At 47.6% G+C, this 25,000-nt stretch overlaps 2 protein-coding genes across 5 annotated transcripts in view; both read left to right on the forward strand.

Moving 5' to 3' along the window:
* Positions 1–21,390, forward strand: part of LOC137879145 (mitogen-activated protein kinase kinase kinase kinase 4-like) — a 27,493-nt gene extending 6,103 nt beyond the window's left edge. Inside the window, exons 3-32 of one of the 4 annotated variants that reach the window (XM_068719749.1) lie at positions 2,435–2,491; positions 5,487–5,612; positions 5,812–5,922; positions 6,023–6,113; positions 6,220–6,350; positions 6,458–6,512; positions 6,613–6,691; positions 7,406–7,581; positions 7,710–7,782; positions 7,877–8,087; positions 8,203–8,364; positions 8,709–8,795; positions 9,190–9,618; positions 10,849–11,001; positions 11,633–11,920; positions 12,438–12,538; positions 12,659–12,798; positions 12,975–13,069; positions 13,869–14,047; positions 14,182–14,311; positions 14,710–15,009; positions 16,294–16,411; positions 16,745–16,915; positions 17,023–17,166; positions 17,404–17,538; positions 17,665–17,765; positions 17,855–18,004; positions 18,099–18,258; positions 18,385–18,524; positions 18,607–21,390. In XM_068719749.1, the coding sequence (XP_068575850.1) occupies positions 2,435–2,491; positions 5,487–5,612; positions 5,812–5,922; positions 6,023–6,113; positions 6,220–6,350; positions 6,458–6,512; positions 6,613–6,691; positions 7,406–7,581; positions 7,710–7,782; positions 7,877–8,087; positions 8,203–8,364; positions 8,709–8,795; positions 9,190–9,618; positions 10,849–11,001; positions 11,633–11,920; positions 12,438–12,538; positions 12,659–12,798; positions 12,975–13,069; positions 13,869–14,047; positions 14,182–14,311; positions 14,710–15,009; positions 16,294–16,411; positions 16,745–16,915; positions 17,023–17,166; positions 17,404–17,538; positions 17,665–17,765; positions 17,855–18,004; positions 18,099–18,258; positions 18,385–18,524; positions 18,607–18,690 (4,377 nt within the window). In that variant the 3' untranslated portion in view covers positions 18,691–21,390. The remainder of the gene's footprint in view (positions 1–2,434; positions 2,492–5,486; positions 5,613–5,811; positions 5,923–6,022; positions 6,114–6,219; positions 6,351–6,457; positions 6,513–6,612; positions 6,692–7,405; positions 7,582–7,709; positions 7,783–7,876; positions 8,088–8,202; positions 8,365–8,708; positions 8,796–9,189; positions 9,619–10,848; positions 11,002–11,632; positions 11,921–12,437; positions 12,539–12,658; positions 12,799–12,974; positions 13,070–13,868; positions 14,048–14,181; positions 14,312–14,709; positions 15,010–16,293; positions 16,412–16,744; positions 16,916–17,022; positions 17,167–17,403; positions 17,539–17,664; positions 17,766–17,854; positions 18,005–18,098; positions 18,259–18,384; positions 18,525–18,606) is intronic. The other 3 variants (XM_068719747.1, XM_068719748.1, XM_068719750.1) reach the window with 3 other exon arrangements.
* A 938-nt stretch (positions 21,391–22,328) lies between these two features.
* LOC137879146 (probable ribonuclease ZC3H12C) overlaps positions 22,329–25,000 on the forward strand; it is a 12,867-nt gene continuing 10,195 nt past the window's right edge. The window contains exon 1 of the mRNA XM_068719751.1: positions 22,329–22,418. The gene's annotated coding sequence lies outside the window, so the exon portion shown is untranslated. The remainder of the gene's footprint in view (positions 22,419–25,000) is intronic.

The following is a 25,000-nucleotide window of genomic DNA, read 5'->3' on the forward strand; positions in this document are numbered from 1 at the left end:
CAAAAATCCAGTATTCATGATGCTGTCATCACTGATTGTAGCTAATCACAGATACGACTGTTATCTCAGCCAATAAGTGACTATTTTGAATTGCATTACAAAAATATTTTTTGAAATTGGACACACTATTGGATTTGTTAATTTGTATCGGCCTGCAAGACTTTGTCATTTATGTGGCGTTTCATGCTAAAATGCGAAACATCACTTAGTTACAGCTGCTTAATATCCTGCAAATTAATGGATAATAAAAATAATCGTCATAGCGATAATATATAGCCATAGCTGTAGCTTTAAAAATGCTTAATTTACAATTTACGGATGAGAAATATGCTGAATCTCTTGACTTTGCAGCCCCATTATTTTGCTCGCCAGTCCCTCTTAGAATAAGCTCGGTAATAGCAGATTTGTAAGATCTATTGAGCAGATCTGGCAGCATCCATTCTCCTAATACAACTTTCCAAAAATCTTAAAATTTGTAGTGATGCAGTTTAGTGTCATCCCCAAAGTACTTGCTCAGATTCCTCGTTCCAAGGACAACGGATGGATGAAATAAGGAGATTAAGCTCGTCAAGAAGCTCATCTCAGCGCTCGCATGCTAATGTTGTGCAACCAACCCAGTTGTTTTGTGGTATCAAAATGCAATTACCTTGTGGCCTACATAACACTATCTCCACCCACAAGCTCAGAGATGTTTGGCTTTATATGACCATAAATTCTTCAGGCTCACAGGGAAGGAATCACAGCACATTCGGATCCTAAACCTCCCGGTGTCACTTCCAAACCACATGTCTTTAAATCATCAATAAAGCCAACGTAAACAGACATCTCTCTGAGGCTGTCATAGTGTTACGCACATTTATCAGCTGTGAGACTGTGAGAATGAACAGCTTTAGTATATTAACGGCCAAAAAGAGGCATTGTTGTGGCGTTGGCTGTATCCCACAGCTATCTGGATGGCCTCTCTGTGACTGTATCCTCGGATCAAAGCAAGCTTTGTCTCAGAAAAGTATTCGATTCAGAGCGAGCTGTCAGGCTAACAGAGGAGGGTTGCCGGGACACAATTGACGTCTTGATTCTTTAATTGCCGACCTCTTTGCAGTCGTCTGATATTGAACCCATTTTAACCTCTGCAGGTGCCGAGTTCACACCCGGTTAGAGGGCGTTAAACCACAATCATTCCTGTCAGAAGAGAGTCACTGTTGACTCTGCTTACGGGATTGTAGGTGCGAACAATATGGGGATTAATGCACTTACATTTCGCTTAGAATTTGCAATCCATCCTCCAAATTAACAATAGAAGTGCTTTTAAGGCGCTGAGATGAAGTTGACTACCGAGTAACACCTGTGACCAGTGGACCCGGTAAAGCAGGACTCATCAGCGCTAGCAGCTAGAACACGGGGAGCTGGCGGCCATACTGTTTTTTTTTTTTTTTTTTGTGGTGGTGACCCCTGGGATCAAAGTGGAGAGGATTAAAGGCATTGTAAAGTGTCCCTCTCATCCCCCCCCCCCCCCCCCCCCCCCCCCATCCTGCCCAGTGAAAAGAGAGGGCCCTAAGCCTGCATGGCTTTTATTGTCATAATCCATACAGTTTCAATTGACTGTGGAATGCACCGGCTAAGATGATGCTGGTGTTGTTGACGGGGGTGTCTGAACGTGCATTTACTTAACCTGTAACCGTGCATGAGGTCCGTGGATGTTTGCCTCCCTCCCACACTGCAGTGAGCAGCAGAGGCTCAGCGGCGCTATCGCTGCAGTGAGCTCCTAAAGAGCCAGAAGGGGAATACCCGACTGGGCCAGCTCCCAAAAATGTCCCGTGTTTTATCTCCTCTCTGGGTTGGGGGGCGGGAGGGAGGGGTCGGACAGAGGCCTCTATTTCGGTCCTTTGTTTATGTAAGGAGTGGCAGTGGGGTGTTAGGAGAGCAGAGGAGTCTGGGAATGTTGGGACTATATAGCTTGGGAATAATATGCTCATCTGCGGTTTGTACTGTATATAGTAGGTTTATTTATACCGTGGGATGTATCAGTCTTGAGATTGTAATCTCTGATGGGAACAAGTTGTTTTCAGTTGATTGATTGCAGCCCAAAACCCAAAGATACTCAAATTACAGGGACATGAAACGGATCACATTTTAGAAGCTGAAACCACTAAATGTCTGGCATTTGTACTGGAAAAAAATGGATTAATCAATTATTAGGATTTGACATCAAGATGACACTGTGACGAGTCTCATGGGGCCTGGCGCCGATGTCAAAGCAGCAACGGCAACATTTAAGTAATTTGTTCCACGTCTCTACAAATGTGTCAATTCGCATTGTGTTTTGAGTTGATATTCTGTCCGTCACACACGTCTGTAGTTCACTGATCGTCGCCCACTCGATAATAAGAGTACGACGAGTGGACGCTCACCTCGTTTTTTTTTTGCCTCTTCACAGGGACGACACGTCAAGACTGGACAGCTGGCTGCCATCAAAGTCATGGACGTCACAGAGGTAAGGCTGAACGTGATAATGTTTCGGCTTCGACATTTATAGTTACAGTCATGACGTTCTCCCTGGGAAATGAACTAAAGTAGGACAAAGAACTTGGATGTATTTGAGCTTTATCGTCTGGTTAATATTTAAATCAGTGGACATTCCATCGAATCTGACGTCTACGTGTTTTTGAGCTCTGTAATGAGTCCTCCCCCCCCATAATGAGCAGCAGGGGTGGGGTAGAGGCAACAGGATGCTTATTGAGTGAAGTGCGTCATTTGGTGGCCAGCAGGCTGCCCTCAGCCGTGGGAGGTCCCGTCTGCAGATGAGAGAACGCACACAACCGCACAGCCACATATGCAGAGACACAAAGCAGACGGTTTCAGAGTAGCAGTGAAGGCCAGCAGGGCCAACCGCCCACACGGACATGATAATGATGGAGGAAGTGTAATGATACCACACACACACACACACACACTGCACCGATAACAGGCTTTGCTGGGGAATTCTGCTGAATGAGTTGCACTTGCGGCATCCAGGAGCAAAGTCTAAAGTCATCAGCTCGATTTCACCCACGCATCACTACCCTTATAAGGACGCATTTAACGCTATCGAGTGCCTCGCATGCACTGGCTCTGTGATCCACAGAACCCTGATAGAGGCCCAGCCAGATCAGATGAGGCTGATCTGGCTGCTGGAGGCCCGTGTGCCCCGACTTGCCTGCTGCCGCTCCTCACGTTAGCCGACGTCACGCTGAGTCACGAGTGACACCTTTACCCATTATCGTGTGTAACCGGTGCGGAGAGAATATTGCTCAACCGTTTCCTGCTCTGTGTGACAGGTCGCCGCTGTAGGTGTGCCTCCTAGACGTGTAGTGACTTATAGACAGCGTTGTTTTGTCATGAAGCAGGTGCACGGCGAGGCGTAACCTGTTTCACTTACCTGCGTCCTCGACAGCTTGAGCTTAAGCCATATTCTCATAACCTGGACTCAGTTTGAGTGATTCATGGTGTCTCCAGCATTAACCCGGTAAAGCTGACTTTAAGGTAGTCCTCTGGGATAGTTAAGTCAGTGTGACTGTGAAACAATTGTTGGTCGCGGACCTAACCCTCATGGGCACTCCTTACCAGGAAGTAGCAGGTTTTGGACTTTATCTTAATCCTCATCTTCTAACGGTTCCCTGATCATCTTTCCTTGTGGTTTAGTGAGGCCGGGTTGCTCTCTCTCCTCCGTCCCGGCTGTAGAGCTCATCCACAGCCACGCTGGCCTGTCCAGTGTCACTCTGACCCACATTCTCAAATCCAAACACTCCTCAACTGCTCTTCCTGTGCTGCCTCACAGCCCCGAAGCTAAAAATGGACGCCTATCTACTTCATATGATCTAAAAGCATTTGCAATCATCCTGGTATGGAGTTGTCTAGATCGGGGCTTTGTTCTTGTGTTGCAACATCACGTTGTTTTCGTCTTTCTGGATTGTATTAAACTGATTTGTAATGTTGGAAATGACATGAAAACAGATTTTCTTTCATGTGCTCAACCATGAAAATCCCACACAGTCCCCTACTGAAAGAAAACAGTTTTTTTTTTAATAATATTCGTGTATCTTCATAGTACTACACTCTGTCGTTTGTGGATTGTACATTAAGACGTTGTTTCCCCTCTAAATCGCCGTGCTGTTGTTTGACAAACACACATCTCCGAATGATTGTGTCAGTCTTTCCCCTCAGCCTGGGACTTGTGGCAGCGAGGACTTCGCAGTCGGCAGCGTGATAATCCAACAGCTGCACGGCAGAGAGAAGGGGGGGGGGTTGCGCACAACAGAAAGGCTTACGTCAACTCAAACGAGTCATGCAGCAGCAGTATGGCCGCCTGCACAGGCAGCCAACTGCCATTTTGCTGTAGGTGATGCCTGCACGGTGTAGCAATGCGCACACATAGCATCACAGTTCTCTTATTTCCACCATAGTGTAGCAGCTGTGCAGCCTGGTGATAATTAATAAAATCACTATTAGTACAAAAGAGGCACAGTCTGCAGTGATAAGGCTGTGGTTTCTCTTCCCCCCCCCCCCCCCCCCCTCCTCCTCCCCCCTCCCCCCTCCTCCCACTGTACTTTCTATAGGAGAGGCCATGTAACCTTAAAGCAAAGCGCTCGCGGGCCGACCCCAGCATGTGTTCAATTAGTGTGTCGCTGTTAATCATTGTCAAGTTGCTACTGGGTGCAAGCAGGGAGTTAGCACTGCAGCTAGTTGACCTTTTTTTTTTTTTATCAAGCTGTGATGCTGGACAGTGTCTTCTGCTAAAGGCCACTTCCAACAGAGGCTGTAAACGCTGCATTAAAACAGATGAATTAGCTTTTCCCTTTGGTGTTCTGTGGTCTTTGTGTCATTCTCGTGTCTGTTTTTTAGGTTGTATCAGATGTTTTAAAAGCACCCATTTCCTGCTGATTTAATACTCTTCCATTAAGTGATCACAAATTATGCATGATATTTACAGTGTTTTCCTAAGCAACTTTATTCAGGAGAATGTCTGCCTGATGCTAATGGATAACTGTCCGGGATTAGCCAACGATCTAATGTATATTTAGTTTGTTTTGTTTCACTTGGGATTACCTATAATGGCTACTGTACTCATCAGCTCGCTATTAGACTCACTCATGCATCATTAATCCCTAAACAAAGGAATCATTTGGCAGTAGACGGACGACCGCTTCTGCACTGTTGCGTAGCCGAGTCCCAGCCGAAAGATGAATGAGGCCAGGCTGAAATAAAACCGGGGCGTCGTCACACAGCGTGACACTTGCTATGACCCTAAGTATGGAAGTGAATTCATCTGAAATGAAATGTCACTCAAGGCCAAATGATGATTTAAGGCCACGGTAATTATTGTTTTATTAAAGAGTTTCCAGTGGACGGACAAACACCCTCTTGTCTGTTTATACCTCTGTAACATATGTGTGTGTGTGTGTGTGTGTGTGTGTGTGTGTGTGTGTGTGTGTGTGTGTGTGTGTGTCTAGGATGAAGAGGAGGAAATTAAACTGGAGATCAATATGCTGAAGAAGTATTCCCACCACAGAAACATAGCCACCTACTACGGTGCTTTCATTAAGAAGAGCCCCCCGGGACACGATGACCAGCTATGGGTAAGTCCTCAAATCCACTCAAGATATTACGGTTGACTAAGAAGTATGAGAAATATGTAGCTGCCATGATTATTTCATCCACCAACTTTCCCGTTTCAGCTATCCTAAGCTTTCTGATCCCAAAGAGTCATGTAATAAACGTATTATTGTTCCTCAAATACCACAAGCTTATCCTCTGGTGATTCGTGCCTGTTTCTAGTTGGTGATGGAGTTCTGTGGAGCTGGTTCCATCACAGACCTGGTGAAGAACACCAAGGGGAACCAGCTGAAGGAGGACTGGATCGGCTACATCTCCAGAGAGATCCTTAGGGTGAGTTCCCTCTCCTCTCCTCTCCTCTCTCCTTGTCTCCTCTCCTCTCTCACAGTCACTCATGTCCTGTGTTTCTCCTCCTCCTCCTCCTCCTCCTCAGGGTCTGGCCCACCTACATGCCCACCACGTCATCCACCGCGACATCAAGGGCCAGAACGTCCTGTTGACGGAGAACGCCGAAGTCAAACTAGGTGAGTGGCAGCACAGGCTCCCCCCCCCCCCCCTAACTTTTTCCTCGGATCGGTGTCCGAGGTGCACAGCGCCTCGTTGACCGTGGACTCTCTTCTCTCTCTCTAGTCGACTTTGGCGTCAGTGCTCAGCTCGATCGGACCGTGGGGAGGAGAAACACCTTCATCGGGACCCCTTATTGGATGGCCCCTGAGGTCATCGCTTGTGACGAGAACCCAGACGCTACATATGATTACAGAGTAAGAGCCACCGCTCAAAAGTTGACATGTAATTGTGTTAAAGATGCGTCGCACCTTGATTCGTCTGTGCGCTTCCTGCGATTAACGGCCGCCGTCTTTTCCCGCAGAGTGATCTGTGGTCTTGTGGAATCACAGCTATAGAAATGGCTGAAGGAGCGCCACGTGAGTGCCAGTTTTTGTTAATATTACGTTTTGTTTTTTTTGCGCCGTTTCAGTCTCTTGAATTCATATTGATGCTCTGTATGCGTGCGTCTTCTTCCAGCACTTTGTGACATGCACCCAATGCGTGCGCTCTTCCTCATTCCAAGAAACCCTCCGCCCAGGCTCAAGTCTAAAAAATGGTGAGTACCACCCAGAGAGGATGTTCTTTGTGCATTTCTACCCCGTCCAATCCTTTTTTAACTCTAATAAATCATGACACAGGACTTTGTTATATATAGATTTCCTTCTTGGTCCCTTTATTGTGCCACAGAGGCTTAAATTGGCCTTTTCCTCTGTGCTCTGCTGCTGAGTCTAACATCTGTGGTACACCTGCCTCTCTTGGCACGCACTGCAGCGCTGCTCCGGACGCACTGCAGAAAAGACTTCTTTTTTTTTTTTTTTTTTGGCACTAGAGCTAAGATGATATAGTTCCTATTTTTAACATCAGTCGTGATGTCGTGGCTCGGCCTCTGCACTATTATGGATCCTATCTTGCATTAAATAATACAAATAGTATAAAAGGTTGTTTTGCTGTTGTTTGACCCACCTTTTAATGGCAGCAGGTGCGATGGTGATGATAATGTAATTGTACTGCGCCCCGTACGTCACAGCTTTCATGGTATATGTGCGATGAAAGGTTTGATGCTGCCTGTCCACATGTGTAAACCTCAATTCACACTGAGAAAACCACAGGCTGTTGTGTTTGCAAGACATAAAGCGAGGGAGTGTTGCAAGGCCTGATGGGTAATTTGTAATCGGAGCTTGTTTGCAGAGCTCAGTATCCTTGGATGTGCTCTACGCTCTCCGTCGATGCTCCCTGTTGAATTGTTGCTCTTTCTCCACAATCCCCACAGGTCCAAAAAGTTTTTCAGCTTCATCGAGGGCTGTCTGGTGAAGAACTACACGCAGCGCCCCCCGACAGACCAGCTGCTGAAGCACCCCTTCATCCGAGACCAGCCCAACGAGAGGCAAGTCCGCATCCAGCTCAAAGACCACATCGACCGTACCAAGAAGAAGAGGGGAGAGAAAGGTGCGTCTGTCTCTCTTTTGTCTCCACCCTGTTCACAGAAATGCGACAGTATAATCTGGTAATAGATCATGCGTTTCTAAAGCCAGTTTCTGGATGTGATTCTTACGTGTTCATTTTATCGTGTACAGATGAGACGGAGTACGAGTACAGTGGCAGTGAGGAGGAGGAAGAGGATCCTCCCGAGCAGGAGGGAGAGCCCAGGTATGCTTAAAAAGTAGTTATTGGAAGGCATGACGATCCAAACCCTGCGTCTCTCTAATCTAACCGCTATGTCCGGATTCCTCCCGTCGTCCAGCTCCATTGTCAATGTGCCAGGTGAGTCCACGCTGCGCCGCGACTTCATCCGCCTGCAGCAGGAGAACAAGGAGCGATCGGAGGCGCTCCGTCGCCAGCAGCTCCTCCAGGAGCAGCAGCTCCGGGAGCAGGAGGAGTACAAGCGCCAACTACTGGCCGAGAGGCAGAAACGCATTGAGCAACAGAAGGAGCAGAGGAGGCGGCTGGAGGAGGTAGGATGAATCGAGCTCCGAAGAGATGAGGCTGATCTGGCTGCCGGAAATCGTGTTTTTGGGAAGAAATGTGAGAAATTTTGACATTTCTTTGTCTTCTGCCCCCCCCCCACAGCAACAGCGCCGTGAACGGGAGATGAGGAGGCAGCAGGAGCGCGAGCAGCGTCGCCGCGAGCAAGAGGACAAGAGGCGTATCGAAGAAATGGATCGTAGACGTAAAGAAGAGGACGAGCGCCGGCGGGCTGATGACGAGAAGAGGAGGAACGATCGTGAACAGGTCAGCTTCAAAAGGTTTTTTTACGTAGAACGTCTTCAATGAATGCATCAAGTGAGGCCTCGCTATGGGCTCTGGCACACCAAGATTTGCTAGTCGTGGTGAAAGAAAGGAAAAAAACAACAACCTCCGTAGATCCTCGTGCAGTCAGCAGCTGATTCAGAGGATGTGTTTTTAAGGTGGCACAGCTGCCACATCACCAGTGAGAATAAGACAAATTAGATGTTGACTGCTGGCTTCGATATTTGCGGTGAGAAAGTCTGATAAGAGACCACTTACTGGACCTAAAGGTGGACATTGTATTTCCGCTAACCACACTGGCTGCTTTCCTTTTCTTTGATTGACAGGACTACATCAGACGTCAGCTGGAGGAGGAGCAGAGACACCTGGAGATGCTGCAGGAGCAGCTGCTCCGTGAACAGGCCATGCTGCTGGTCAGTCACACACACACACACACACACACACACACACACCACATGCTGCCCGCTGCAGTGAACAAGTATTTTACAGGAACAAGTTCAGTTCAGCAAACCGCTGCAATTGACCCCTGAATATCTGATTTCAGGTGTATTGCTAGTTGACTATTTAGATTAATCTCTCGATCATCAAAATGTTTTTTGTATTATATTAGATTCTATTTCTTTCGGTCTGCACCGTGTATTCTCCTTGTAATAAGGATTAAACTAGTGAATGCAGTAACAAATGCTGCCAAAGTACTGGGCGTATAACGGATGGCACTTGTTTTTAGTCAGTTTGTGAGGCCGCCGCAGGCTGCCAGCTCTCCCGTCTCTTCTCACCACCTTAAATCAACCCCACACTCTGCGATAGGAGTTCAAGTGGCGGGAGCTCGAGGAGCAGCGCAAGGCCGAGCGACTCCATAAGCGGCTGCAGCAGGAGCAGGCCTACCTGCTGTCGCTCCAGCACGAACCCAAACAGCCGCCTGGCGACAAGACCAAACTCCCCTCAGACCATAGCACACCTCCACAGACCTCCACCCTGCCCCCCCTCGCCGCAACCCCTCAGGCTCAGGTCCTTGAAAGTGCCGCTTCCTCCAGAGCCCCCTCAGACAGCCCTAAGTGCCAGGCAGCAGCGCCAGAGAAGACTGACTCTGATGAAACCTGTCCCAGCCAGCTCTCAAACTCCCCCAGCCCCCCTCTGACTGAAACCCCCACTGACTCTGAACCTCCCCGGGCAGAAAGTTTGGAGCCCGATAGGCCCGCAGAGCCCGTCAGTCCTCCTCCTCAGCCTATCAGAGAGGTGAACCTCCTCGTTGGCTCTGCCTACCCCGCTGCCTGCTCTTTCCAGCTTCTTCTTGCTTATCCTCACACAGCCTCAGCGACCATAATAATAGAGGTGGTGCGAGCAGCAAAAAATGCTTTTCTTTAGCCCAAATAGTTACATTTAATTGACTCTTTGTGTTTTGGATGCAGTGGCGTTCCATTCCAAAGCAATAGCTAATTGGCCCTCTCAGCCAGACCTTTTGAATGCAACAAGTGGGGGTTACTATGGAGAATAGAAACCCAAAGGCTGGCAGCAACCAGCCTTTTTATGTCCTGAATAAAACAGAGCTGTTCTCTTCCTCTCTCTCTCTCTTGGCACTCGCTCTCACTCGCTCGTCTCCTTGACTACTAAAACCGTCAGGATGTCTGAAATATTTTTGTCTTTGTTTTCACTTGAAGCAGGCAGAGCAAGAGAAAGAGAAATAATCAATTAGTAGGAAAAATTATGCAAGATTCAATTTTCACTTCCATTAAAATCTTTTGGGCTCCATTTTCAAATAATTGTTTTTTTCGTTTCCCCATAAAGACAAAGATGATTGATTTCACGCTTACAGCTTTTAGGTTTTTATTTTTCACTTTTATCTACCGTCATTTGAGTTCAAGGACTCCTTTCATCCTTCTCTCATGGAGTTTTTTTTTTTTCCCCTCAGAACAATACAGAACAACAGGTTTTAGGAATTTCTCTTGATCTTGGGTGGCCACCTGTGAAATTCTTCAACAAAAGCTGTTTTGTCTCTCGATGTGTGTGGATCAGGGCCGTTTGCATGTGGATGGCTGAGGCCCAGACTAACATGCCGGACACCCACGCAGTGTCTCCCGTCATCAACAGAGCTGTTCCGTCATTAACAAGGAGTTTTTTTCCCCTCTATTTATCATGCAAACATAATTATAAGGAAGTATTTGTTCCAAAGAGTCCTGTCTCCACCTCTGTCTGCGCACATATACCTGTGTCTGTACTGCTGCCTCGAATGGGCTTCAAGCATGTTTGATGTCACCAGATGTTGTTTGTCAAGGATGAAGGTTTCTGTGTATGACAAAAGACTCTTAAGAGACGGTAATATTAGAAAACGGGAAGCATTTTTCCACTGTTATTTTAAACTTAAGAAGTGTTTCCCTTCTGCTTGATTTTCATTATGTTTTGTCAACCTTTGAAATATTTCCCCTCACCCTCATTCCATCTCTGTCCTGTACGATTCCCTCATCCCAGGCCGACGAGCGGTACCGCAAGAACATTCAGGGCTCCCCTCAGATTGCCCCTCCTCCCAAGCAGCCCCCTCTGCCTCCCCGCTCCTCTGAACCGTTCTCCAATGGCAGCTCCTCCGCCGAGGCCTCCGCCATGCACCGGCCCATGGAGCCTCAGGTAACTCCCCCGCCCTCGCCTATTCCTCTCTCCTTCCTGACGCTCTCTTCCTCCCCTCACTGCTGAGTTTGTGCGCTCGCACGGTTTTGTGAGTCAGCGAAGCAACGGCGGGGTCCGTTTCTGGGCAGAAGGGCAGTGAAGTGTGTTTATCTTCCTTCTACGCGGAAACAGTTGGGGGCATCGTGCGTAATCCGCAATGAAACGGAAAGAATTTGCAAATATTAAGCAACCTCCAGCAGCAGGTTAGCTTAGCATAAAGACTGAAAACGGGTGGATTGAACAACAACTAGTTGTGGTTTTAAGCTTCATATTTACCGACATGATCGTGATAGCGATCTTCTCCAACTAAATAAACACATTTCACGAAATGTTGAACTCATTAAAGCCGTCGCATCAACCCAAAGCCCAGACAGTGAATCACATCATCGTGTCGTGTTGTGCGTTGTCTGCATGTGTAGGCTATTTATCTTGGCACATGTATGTTCAAAACCACACACATCTTCCCTCATGTCTCACTGTGTTGTCTGCTTGTTTCACCTCCTCCTCCTGCTCCTCCTCCTCCTCCTCCTCCTCCTCCTCCTCCTCCTCCTCCTCCTCCTCTTGTCCTTCCTCCTCCCTCACCCCCTAAAAGGTCCAGTGGTCCCACCTGGCTGCTCTAAAAAGCAGCAACAGCGCCGCTCCCTCTCCTTCTCCTCCTCCTCCTCCTCCTCCTCCTCCTCCGCCCGTGGTCTCTCGCTCCCAGTCCTTCAGTGAGCCCAGCGGGGTGACATCTAACTTTTCACAACTCCACCTGCGTTCCCAGGACCCCCACCATCACCACCCATCGCCCGCACGCACTGACCCCCAACCTCCCCTCCACCACCCTCAGGCTCCTACTAGGGCCGAACACCAGGCCGGCGGCGAGGAGGTACCTCCCAAGGTAAGGAGCCGATGAGGGCCCCCCTTCCTCCCCTCCCCTCCCCTTTCCTGCCCTTGACTCCCTCATTCACTTCACTCATCATGCCGTCTGTTTGTGTTTGCCTCGATGTGTTCAGTCTCAACATCAACATTGAACACCGTTGTGAAATACAAGCAGTTCCAGGAAACGTAGTATTTCTAACCCTCGAAATAACTTTGCACATTCAGTAATGATTTAATATATCAATAAGCAACAGTGTGGGGGGGGAGGGGGGGTCCTCTGTCCAGCGCTCAGTTGTTTATCTGAGCGCTCAGTTGTCAGAGATGATGTCCATACATTTATGCAATTATGGTGGATGTTGCTCTTCTCTGGTTTCTGTCATCTTCTTTTTTTTTTTACATTCAAATCTTGTTTTGGTGATTTTAAATTCTCATATAAGTTTTCTTTTTTTCATACCTAAGAAATTGCATGTACACTGTTATCTTGTCACATGCAAACCTGCCACTATATGAGGACCTTTTGAATCTGTTTCCTCCAGGTCCCAGTAAGGACAACATCCAGGTCTCCGGTACTGTCGCGCCGAGAGTCCCCTCTGCCGTCACAGCCCGGCAACCAGGGTGGACCGAGGAGCGCCGGAGGGTAAGTGAAGAGACCCCAGGGTTGGTTTGTGAACTTGAGAGGCAGTTGCACACATTTAAACCTTTTTAGGAGTATTATAGGAGCTCGTGCTTGTTCATGCGGCGTTGTTCTCTGTGACAGTAACGTGGAGCAGCGGCCGCTGTGGGACCGAGTGGAGAAGCTGCAGCCTCGGCCAGGCAGCGGCAGCTCCTCCGGCTCCTCCAACTCCAGCTCCCAGGCCAGTCCTGGTGACCGCTTCCGACCACGCTGTGAGTCCCCTGGTACTGTACTCGGCCACATTTCACGAACTAATAACACCATTCTCGCTCGTTACTGTGCTATCTGCTCACGCTTCAGTACGTTTTCTGCTTTTTTTGAATACAGGCAATTAAAGATAGTTTGAGAGCCAGCTCTCTGTTTCCCCTCACTAACTCAACCTCCTTTTGTTCCCTCAAAGCTTCCTCCAAATCTGAAGGATCGCCTCTCCAGCGGCCTGAAAATGTTCCCAAAAAACAAGATGAAAAGAACCTCGCCAGGCCAACTCGACCAGCTGTAAGTCCACTGTTGCTAAAGTGCTGGTTGAACTTGTTTGATGCTGAATAGGTGAAAAACTGTTTTGTGTTCTTCTCTATTTTCCACTACTTTAATTATTCAACTGCTCATGACTCCGATGGTTCGTGATTGTTGGGGAACCTCTTAGGGTGATGCGGTAAGCCTATTAAACGAGATTACATAATCACACCTATGCTATGCTTGCACCATTGCCCTCTTCATTGCATTATGTGATACCGGTCTGTGATAAAAGAGCTGTTTTCCCCCTTTATGAGGATTAATGCAATAAGTCCTACCTCACTGGATACTGTGCTTTGTGCCTGTGACTTGTTTGCCTTCTGCTGGCGTCTGTCCCCGTGCCTGCACAGTTCTTCCTCACTGTTATCGCTTGTCGTCGACACGCGGCGCAAGAAGGGTTAACCCTCCGCTGCAGCTCTCTCTCTCTCTTCCCCCCCCCCCAGCCTGGATTTGAATGCGACGACATTTGAATGCGACCACATTCCTCCTGTTCCCTTGTAACTCCCGGGGTTGCTCCTAATCTTTCACCTTGCTTTGTTGTTGGATAAAATGTTGAGCATGCCTGGGAAGTGTCCCTCCTCCCTCTTCTTGCTTGTCACTGACCTTACAAGACGTCATTATTAAGAGTCGGCAAGGAACAAGCTGAGGGCGACGTGGTTACAAGACGTGCACTTTAGAGGGTGCAACGAGAAAAACGGTTGAAAAACTATGATCTGATTTACTGGACAACCTGAGTTTCGCCAAGATATCGGTCTCATGACTTCCTTACTGTCCCTCTTAGGATCTGACAGCTCTGGCCAAGGAGCTTCGTGCGGTAGACGACGTGAGGCCCCCCCACAAGGTCACCGACTATTCCTCCTCGAGCGAGGAGTCGGGCACCACCGACGAGGAAGACGACGAGGAGGTGGACCAGGAGGCGGGAGAGGAGTCCACCTCGGGAGCTGAGGACTCCAGGGCTGGGTGGGTAGAGCTGCGATGACGTGTTGTCGGCCCGCTGTCCTTACTGTCTGTTGCATTCATCTTTTCAGTCACTTCTCAAGTGCTGCATGGCTTTTCTGCATGAGTGTTAACACCGGTCTGGTTACGGACGTCAGATATTCCCATGGCTTCCGCAGGAGGATGAGTAACGGGGAGACGGAGTCGGCTAAGACCATGCTGCTGGAAGACTCTGAGAGCGACCAGGCCAACACGCCCTCCAAGGATGGCACCCTGGTCATCAGACAGGTAAGAAGGGGGAAAAATGAGAATATCTACTTCTTAGCTTAACAGTTAAAGGCTCATTCTGCTCTGTGTATAGTTAGAAATGTCATTTTCATCTTTCTTTGTCCAGTGTCGGTGTTTATCCACACATTCTCCACCATTTCTTCTGTGTTACTGTGTATTACCATGCCTTTTTGTATGTTTTAGTCATTACATACTTGCTGCTTCTCATTTCACATTTACAGATCTAATACCTCAGATTGTTGTAGATTGCATTTAACGCGACACGCGCAGCAGCGATGGTCTCCAAAGACGAGTCGAACGAATAGTAAATCATCGATACGAAGCGGCAGACTAGCAGCCAAACGTGCGTCTCACCAGCTGCTTTGCTCGAGCCCAAGTGTGCCTGTTCTTGCTTCCAGAGCACCGTTGACATAAAGCAGTTGGTCAATCTCTCCTCCTCTTCCTCGGCTGGCCTCGGTCACGTCCACGGCCAGCCCCAAACCCCCAGCCACGGCCTCGCCGAGAAAAACGGCTTTGCCGGCCGCATACACCACCTACCAGACCTTATCCAGCAGAGCCATCACTCCCCGTCCTCTTCCACCACCATCCCTTCCTCCTCCTCCTCCTCCTCCTCCTCTTCCTCCTTCCCCTCGTCATCTAGCTATGCCAGTCCTGCCATGTCCCCACAGATCCCCCTGGACGAGCTCACTGCCATAGAGGTATGTCACCCTCACATCAGCGAGACACACGACTGAGGAATGGACTGTGGCAGGGTGGTGCAGGCTTCGACATGCAGCAAAGCAGATTTACTCAAATGGCAGTTGCATTTGTTTGTTCCGTCTAGTTTCTGTCCAAAATGACAGAGGAGCTACTGCTCCAACGCTATTATAGAGAAGTGTTTCATTGTAAGTTCTTAAATGACCGTCCTCTCCTTGGATGTGAAGCTAGGTACAATAAATTATGAGCAAATGCTCTTTTTTTTCTAGTTACTTTGTGCAGGATTGGGTAATATTTACCTCTGCAGCAAACGATTCTCCATCTCAAAGCCTGTGCAACACCTCGCCGTCCAGTCCTTGATTGTTGTGTCGAAGCCTCTCCGGCCCTCCACGCTGCCGGACCCCCTCTGTGTCCCTCCTGCCTTCACTCTGGCTCTCCTCTGCCCCCTTCTGGCTTGGCTGACACCTCCCGCTCTTCAACCTCCTTCCCCTCCTGCAATTCACTGCATCGCTGCTAACACTGGTGCCTCCTGGTGGTAGAGCATGGTCACGGCATTGAGGAAACAACAAGCGTCTCTTTGCAGCACATTGACCACTTTGAGTAGTCCTAGCAGTGTTGGGTGATGGCATGCCTGGTGTGATGGTAGGGGTGAAATGGGGCTATATATTTAGATTTTTAAATATGTATTGACCTACATACAGAGAAGGAATCACATTGATTTTGAATGTTTACTATCATAGATTACCGCCTCTTTTCGCGGTGTGACACATGCGTTGCTAACGACACGCACATCTGGTGGCGGGATTACGATCTTCCTCTGTGCTTTAACAGCAGCCGCTCTCTCTCCCCTAACACTTCACAGCAGCGTGTGGATCGTTTCTTCTTGTCGCACATGTTGTTTTCCCTCCTTCAAACTGTCCTCGTTGGCTTTAAAACAACTAACATAACTGCACGTCATCTTTTTCTTTCTCCATTTGATTTGCAGTGCCAAACTATGTATTCTCAGTTGTTTGTGTCACAAAAATGGAGTTTGATTGACAGTTAAGCTCTGAGAGGTAGAAATGTAACTCAAGGCCTGTTGCCAGTTAAACAGCCACAGTTTTATAAATTACAAATCAGTGTAACAATCATTTTTGGACCAAGGACCTTATCTCTGATTCTGTTAACTTCCTGATCTCTCTCTATATATCCATCCTAAAATTACTTTAATGATTAAATACAGTTTGCTTGCTTTCTATGCAGCTACACGTTGAACGTTTTCTAAATGTCTTTAAATCTCATTTTAGTCCCAGTCGGAGAGCAACTCCATGTCCAAACACAAGTCCTCCTCGTCCTTCACTCCCTTCATCGACCCTCGTCTTCTCCAGATCTCTCCGTCCAGCGGCAGCTCCCTCAACAACATGGGTAGGTAGCGAATGTGTTCATGGCAGCTCAGTAATTAAAAACTGTTGAACCTACTCCGCGTCAGTTCCCCTTGAGGGAGTTTATTTTTATGAGCAATAGCTTCTCCCCCAACATTTTTTCCGCACTGATAAGGAAATTATGTTGAAACATCTGCGCTGAAGTGATGAGTCGAGTTCCACACAGTGCAGTGTTATGCAAGGCTGAGGATGAACAGACACGGCACCGTGTGTTCAAGCCAGGCACCAGGTTGTTCAATAACAGTTTAAATACACAACGGCATCCAGACTGACCTCTATGTGCCCCCCCCTCCTCCCTCCCCCCTCCTCCCTCCAGCAGCGTTCGGGCCAGACGGACGGCTTGCAGACCCGCTGAGATCCGACCCGTCCCGCAAAGGCTCGGTGGTCAACGTCAACCCGGTCAACACGCGCCCGCCGAGCGACACGCCAGAGATTCGCAAGTACAAGAAGAGGTTCAACTCTGAGATCCTGTGTGCTGCGCTCTGGGGTAAGTGTGCTTCCTTCAGTGAGGGAGTCATGGTGGTCGCTCGTTAAACCTAATTATCCCGCTCTCCGTCAAAGTGCTGCTAACTATGGGTGTTTTCATTGTTCCAGGAGTGAACCTGCTGGTGGGAACGGAGAGCGGTCTGATGCTGCTGGACCGGAGCGGTCAGGGGAAGGTCTACCCTCTGATCAACAGGAGACGCATCCAGCAGATGGACGTCCTGGAGGGACTCAACGTCCTGGTCACTATATCGGGTACGACACATGTGCTGCCTTCGGCCTACTGAACGCAGATATTGGTTTTTGATTCAATCGGAATAATGGTGGTTATATTTTTTGGACTTGAACGCCACACGCTGGCTCACCTCTGAAAACGAATCGATGTCATTGTTCACTTGCAACACTGATGGCTATATACCTTCAGTTTACACGCGGTCCACATCGTGTAGTTTGTGACATTTCTTTTCTCTCATCCAACTCCACCTCCTGCAGGTAAAAAGAACAAGCTGCGAGTGTACTACCTGTCGTGGCTGAGAAACAAGATTTTGCACAACGACCCTGAGGTGGAGAAGAAGCAGGGTTGGGTTAATGTGGGCGACCTGGAGGGTTGCGTCCACTACAATGTCGGTACGTCTCCAAAGAGTCCTGAACCTCAAATACAACCAAAAAAAGGGTTAAAACGGACCAAGATGTGTCGATAACCCCGACTTTAAGCAATACTATAACTCACGAATGACTCCCTTTTCATTCCAGTGAAATATGAGAGGATTAAGTTCTTGGTGCTGGCCTTGAAGAATGCTGTGGAGGTGTACGCCTGGGCTCCCAAACCCTACCACAAATTCATGGCCTTTAAGGTAAGCGTCGTCATTCTGCAAGAGTGGTTACACCCCCACGAAGACGCATGTTTACCCGACTAACGTATCTCTCCACGGTCTGCCTTTAGTCTTTTGGTGACCTGGTACACAAGCCTCTGCTGGTTGACCTGACGGTGGAGGAGGGTCAGAGGTTAAAGGTGATCTATGGCTCGTGTTCAGGCTTCCATGCTGTGGATGTGGACTCCGGCGCCGTCTACGACATCTACCTGCCCACACATGTGAGCGCTTAGCGCGGTCTGATATCAATATTTTTTTTTGTTTTCCATGCTCTTCACTCGCCTAACTCTTCCTCGTTTATTCCTCCCTTTTTAGATCCAGACCAGCATTCAGTGCCACGCCATCATCATCTTGCCCAACACTGACGGCATCGAGCTGCTGGTGTGTTACGAGGACGAGGGCGTCTACGTCAACACCTACGGGCGCATCACCAAGGACGTGGTGCTGCAGTGGGGAGAAATGCCGACTTCAGTGGGTAAGTGGGGCCATTAAAGAAATACCGAGACGGTATTCTACTAAACGGCTCTGTTTTCTAGGGAAGTAGTGTCTAATTAATCACTTGTCGTCCCCTTCTGTTCTCTCCCTCTGTGTGTGTGAGCAGCCTACATTAGGTCAAACCAGATCATGGGCTGGGGTGAGAAGGCCATAGAGATCCGCTCAGTGGAGACGGGCCACCTGGACGGCGTCTTCATGCACAAGAGAGCCCAGAGGCTCAAGTTCCTCTGTGAGAGGAATGACAAGGTGGGAACACAACTCTTTCCTGCTGTTTTCTGTTTTGTTACTATCAAATGTTCCGGCTTACACGTTTGCCTTCGTCCGTCAGGTCTTCTTCGCCTCCGTGCGCGCCGGAGGTGCCAGCCAGGTGTACTTCATGACCCTGGGACGCACGTCCCTCATGAGCTGGTAGGCGACGTCCTCCCCACCCCCCACCGGCCAACACGACGCGACCACACCCAAAGCAGTGACCAACAGATGACGATTGTGACTACGACCGACGACGACGACGAAGACTCGAGCGCCTCGATGGAGGGAGCGGCTTCCTCTCAGCCGCTCGGGCGAAACAAACAACGGATTGGACTGTAATCATGAAAAAGAATCTAGGGACGGGTGTGTGTTTGGGGGACGAGGAGGTGCGTTCTGTTAGTGTCCACTGAGTGTACTAGTAAACTATATTACGACAACGGAAACCCCCCCACCCCACCCCCACCCCCCCTCCAAGCCTCCGGGTTTTCCCCCCCTCTCACCCAACCTTTGAGCCGATCCCCTCCTCCTCCTCTGCGGGACGCGGGATCTGTTGCCTGTTGATGGTAAATCTTTATGTGTCATAGTAGAACTTTGCATCGTGTATGTGTGTGAATGGAGGAAACACTGAGCATGTGAATGACTGAAGGGACGATTAGAGGCTAAACGCGGCTGTCACTGTATCAAAGAAGGCGAATACTTTATGTGCCGCACCTCGAGTGCGGCCGTATGTAGCTGTAGTTTAGTCCGGGGTCCCGTTCAGGTGAAATTAACTCTCTATTCCCACCACGGTAGATTTCCACGTCAAGCATGCCATTTAACACGAGTTCACCGCCACATAGATAAACGCTTGACATGTAAATCTGCCTCTGTATCTTCACTTTTTTTGCCTTCTCTTCCTTAAAGTGAAGATTTTTTTAAGGGACCTTCTTGATATATCCATTAAATACAGGGTACTGGATATCAGCGTGTACATACTAACTACATCTACCTTGTAGGCTTCAGACTCTCCCAGGTTTTACAGACACTATCTCGACCACATTGCCTCACGTATTGTAGGCTATGTCGGACAGAAGTTGCCCTGTTTATGACAGCATGTTGCTTTGGTGTTATCGACAAAATTTAGCTTTTTTCCCCCCATACACTGTATATTTTGTGTGTGACTTGCTGCACATAAATAAAGCATAAGGCATTTAGGACACACCCCTAGATGAGTTTTAAAGGAAAGATTCACCCTATTTATCATCAAGCCGATGCTTTTTTTACGGCTTTCCAAATTGCGATTCGCTTCTCTGGTCAACCGGCTTTGTCTGTTGCTCATTTTCACATCGACTGGAAATCTGACAACTAGCAACCAAAACCGCGAATGGACCCAGAAATGTGAGACGCGCTATTCCAGGTGGATTTTCCCCTTTTTAACGTCAGTCGTAAGTAGGGCTAGGATAAACTGTGAATTAGAATCAGAATTAGCAGGCGGCCATTAAGGTAGCATTGAGGCCAGTGGGCAGAAGTGACTGTAAGGGAGTGAAGGTGCATAGATCCTGAGAAGAAGCTTTGAACATCACACGCCACGAGTGGGGAAGAAATCGGGATCGGCTGACTGTCCTCCGTCTGCACCACGTTTGAATTTCACATCGACGATCATCCAGCTGTATTTTAAAGGAGACTTTAGCTTAACGTGTAGCTAAACGGTCGCCTTAAAAGCGTCTCCAGCTGATTACAGCTGCTCAAAATCCTCTGCAGGTTTTGACGAGTTAACAGTGAAGTTTGGAATCTTCATGTACTGTAGGAACACTTGAGTCTGAATCAGCCATGTGACTCAATATTGGACCTCTTTTCTTTTTCTTTTTTGCCATTTTGGGCTTCAGACAGGCGATTAGTTTGTTTTCTCGGTCCAGTCTGGATTGAAGAGGCAAATACTTTTAACTGGATCATTCTTCCATCCCAAAATGGAATTCACTTAGTTCCACTGTTCTTCCTCTCATCCTCTTTTAACCCGAATGACGAGGAAAGCCTTCGTCACTTGATGTTAGACATCCTCATAACCACTGTTAAAATATAGAGTCCATCCTGCAGCTGTGTGTTTGTGTGAATGAGAAAACTATATTACGGGACTTTCACCCCCCCACCCCCTCCTCCTGCCTAAACTTCAACTCTTTGACCCTGCTCTCGGTAAAAGTGGTGCCTTCACTGTCCAAGGTGGGACCTGCTGAGAGCTGCAGAACATGGGAATGAGATGCTTTCACTGTCCTGATCATCTGTGAAAAGCAAAGAAAGTCACGTTCTAATCGCAGTGTTACAAAACCACTTCAGACGGCGTGGACTAAGCGGCATATTTTTTAACTCTGACTTAGTTTTTAGTCTTGTTTCTGCAATTTTTATTATGTAATCCTTCAGATAAGTATGCGACTGCAGTGGTTTTTAAATTGTAATGCACACCTTATGTTGAAAATGTTTACAGAAGCAATTGTTTTGTTAAACCAATGTGCATCGATATGAATATTTATGGTTTATTTTGAGGGCAGTTTTTCCCCCGTTTTGTATTTTGTATTCTTCCCTTTTTGTACTATCATTTAGACGTTTGTGTACAGGAATAACCAACTTTTGCTCACGTTATGAATTACACAAGTGTCGAGTGTGATTTCACTGACTCCTCTACATCCTGCATAGTGTGCACAGTGTGCCCCTGGCTGTGTGGCAGCGTGGATCAAATGTTTTCTACCACCCAGGTGACATGTCCCCCCTCAAGCGTCTCTCTCTGCCATGCCTCTCTAATTTATGTCCTCTCTGTGTGTACTATGGGAATTACTGTATTTTCCTGAAGGTCTTTTTTTTTTCCATTGAATAAAATCAGAAGTAATTTACAGTGTGGTGTCATTCTTTTTAATAGATAGTTCAGCTTAATTTGAACTTAACAGGCATGAAAAAGCCACATTCACACGTTTCATGAAGAGTTTAACTGTTTTAAATAGTCAGACTCTTGTCTTTATGCCTCCGGGGTACTTTCTGTTTCTGCTGCATGCAATTTTGTTGTATATTAAAATGAGTTAACTACTCCAGGCTGCCATATTGCCCAGGTCTCTCTTGTATAAGAGGTCATATACAGTAAGTCAGGTTTCTTCTAGGTTAAATATGTAAAGCATGTGTTTTGCATGTAAACTCATATTGTCTTATAGATGTAGTGGAGTAAAAATGATACAGTATATTTGCCTGCCATCAGACATTAATTAAACTACCATAAAACTTCTTAAGGTTCCCACCGCATACTTATTTATTATAATACATGCTTCAGTATGAGTGTAAAGGGAAAGTAAAGACTTATAAAACTTCCTATAAGGAAAACCTTTCAAACTATTTAAATGCCAGAAGGTCTTTATAATTAAATACATACATATAACAGTAATCTGCTCACATCCTCCATTCAAATCTTAATTTAAATGTACAATGCGTTATATATTTCAACCACAAGAGGGCGCCATTGCGCACCTCACGGCCCATCCCACGTTAGTAAAGCTTGCCTCGATACTTCCCAACATAGTTTCCTCTTTACGCAAAGAAATGGATTGTAAAATGTTTAACTTTATTAGAGACACGCTGTATGTGTCCAAATAGGAAATGTATTACAAGGGAGGTTTAAGGTCAATGTGAATAAAATGTCCGGAAACAGGGTAAACTGACATCTTTTTTCGCTTAAAAAAACCCCGGTATTTTTGCTTTTATTCTGAAAAACGGGCTACACCGGAAGCCTACCCGCTACTCTCCGTGACTTGACGCACTTTGGCTGTGGGTCACGCTGCATATCCAGCCGGATGTTTTTTCGCGGCGCCAGTATGTGATGGTGAAGATTTTGCTCATTTCACCACCGAGGTAAACCGCGCGGCTCCAGGTGACCGGGTGAGTACCGTGTGCAGCGTCCAGTGAGCGCGACTTGTTAGCGAGAGGAGCCGCAGGTTGCTGTGGGTGAAAGCTGCAGGGAGGTCGTGACGGTGTCGGGTTTTGCAGTGACCGTGCACGCCGCTGCGCGCGCTCCCCAAACATCCATAATATAGTTCAACAGGCAGATCACGGGGATGCTTGATGATCAAAATCATATGTTTTATAAGGTTTTCAAAGCAGAGGAGACATAATGAGTGTGCTCTGGAGTGAAAGAGGCCTGATCAATATACACGCTCCCTCTAGTTCTCTGCTGGATTCATAAAGGAGCACTGTAGACCCCTTTCCTCCTCCCCACCCACCTGTCTAGTGTTCATCTGTGTGTCCTGTCTCTCTCTCTGACAGCTGTGTCTTTGTTACTCAATGGTCGGTGGTGGCTCCCCGAGGATCATAACGGTAGCAGTCCAGTCAGGGAAGGGGGTGATGTGAGCACGAGCCCCAGCAGCTGTCTTTTTATTCCATCTTCTCTTTTCAACTTCTGTGCATCCTCCCTGACTCTAAACTTCAAGCGTGGACTAACCCCCCCTCACTTCTGTCTTTCTTACAAAGAGCTCTTTTGCTCATAGTTTTATGAGCCAGAGAAGATAAAAACTCTTCATTTCATTGTGTTTTTTAAAGATCTGGGTGGTTTAAGAGCTGCAGCAGTGGCTGTTTTCAGCTCTACACAAAGGCTTCGTCATAACGTCCTAACTTAATCTGTACTGGCTGTTTTGAGGAGTTTTTTCAGTGGACGGGTCAGAGAAGTCACGAGGGCGAGGGGGTCTCCTTCTAGACCTGGGTCACATTGTACATGCAAATCATTTCCAGTGTTTGTTTTCACCTGTCAGATGAGTCTAATGCTGCAAAACCTCGTTGATCTGCAACAGATGTTGTTTTAAATGATAGTTAATTGATTTTGATTTGCGTTTTGGACTGTTGGGTGAGCAGTTTTAAGAAGTCTCTTTGAGTCTTTTCACAGTTTTCACTGTTTTTATGTTTTAGAGAATTAAAAGATTAATTAAGGAAAGTAATCAACAGTGAGAAATAACCATTAGTTGGAGCAATAGAGCTGCGAAGAATGTATTGCTCTCTCATAATTGCTCTTTCTCTGCTATTGAACCCAACAGCTTCGGTTTGTTTTGTGTGCATTCATCTGTCTCCAGAGAGAAAAACGATCATCCTGCTGCTGCTGCTGCTGCAGTTGTTGTTGGGAAGCAGCACATACACCTGTTTGTCAGGACAGATGGTCAACAGAGTGCTCTTCTGTGTGTGTGTGTGTGTGTGTGTGTGTGTGTGTGTGTGTGTGTGTGTGTGTGTGTGTGTGCAGATACCGTGCAGTTGGTCAGCTGTTGTGTCTCCCCCTCATCGGCCTTATCTTTCGGGGCAAAGCTGACTCAGACCACATTCTTATTTAATCAGGCAGTTGCTTTCCTGTTGAGCCACTGAGCTGAGAGAACTCTGATTTTATTCAGTGAGTTGAACAGACGCCTTTTTGTCGCTTTAGATGACACGTCAACGTCTTGTTGCCGAGATAAATTGCTCTAGATGTTTAACCTCAATCTGGCTAAATGAATATTAAACTGAATATTTAACAGTTTTGCTCCACAAATGACTGAAACTGTAATTAATTCATGGACTAATCAGCTAATGTTCATTCATTGACGGGTTTGTTTTCTGGCTTAGTTCTGGAGCTGATGTACATAAGTAGATCATGATCCCTTTTGCTGCTAAGCTTTGCAACATTAATGAAAACATTGATGCGCATTTATTCTACAATCCGCACAAACCTTTGCTCAGACCTTTATGGACATCCAGACATTTGTTTTTTGTGAATTATGCAATGCATGTGTGCATATTATTATAGTACTTTTAGGTGTCATAATAACCTGGACGTGACAGAACGGGCAAAGATTTGTGCTTCCGAGTCATCTGCCCTAAGTGTGCTGCAACAATGAGGAACAGCTCCCCTCCTCTTCCTCATTGGGACATAAAACTTTTTGATGTCTCTCGCCCCCCCACACACACACTTGTCCTTTTTTTTCCCCCCTTTTCAGCCCGGCCACACTCTCCTCTTTCCTCTTGCACTCTCTTAAAGGCCGTGCCAGTCTGTCAGCCAGCCCTGGTCTTTTCTTTCTGTTTCTTTCACCCCCCCCCCCCACCCCTCACCCCCCCATGCCCCAGACAAAGAGAGGAGAGTGACTGTGGTGCTCTGTGGCCAGGTGTTCTCCATTGCTGCCCCGGGCCGTAATAGCACCAGCCCTCACACTGCAGCTGCCCTCAACCGGCCTCCCATTGTGTAGCTCTATTGTTCAGCCGCCCACCCCTCGTTGATTCATCGGCCACACAGGGGAAGCCCTTTCAGGCCGAGGAGAGTGGTGTGTGTGTGTGTGTGTGTGTGTGTGTGTGTGTGTGTGTGTGTGTGTGTGTGTGTGTGTGTGTGTGTGTGTGTGTGTGTGTGTGCTGGTGCACGTTGAGTACGCGTGCCTTGTGGAAACTGGGTGTTGCAGGCATTTGCCCACAGCCACTCCCCCTCCTCCTCTTCCTCCCCCCCCCTTGTCTCTGCG

Source organism: Cebidichthys violaceus, unplaced genomic scaffold, assembly GCF_023349555.1.
Source record: "Cebidichthys violaceus isolate CVI_PGR_0920_01 unplaced genomic scaffold, fCebVio1.0.p SCAF_24, whole genome shotgun sequence".
In the NCBI taxonomy this organism is placed as follows: Eukaryota; Metazoa; Chordata; class Actinopteri; order Perciformes; family Stichaeidae; genus Cebidichthys; species Cebidichthys violaceus.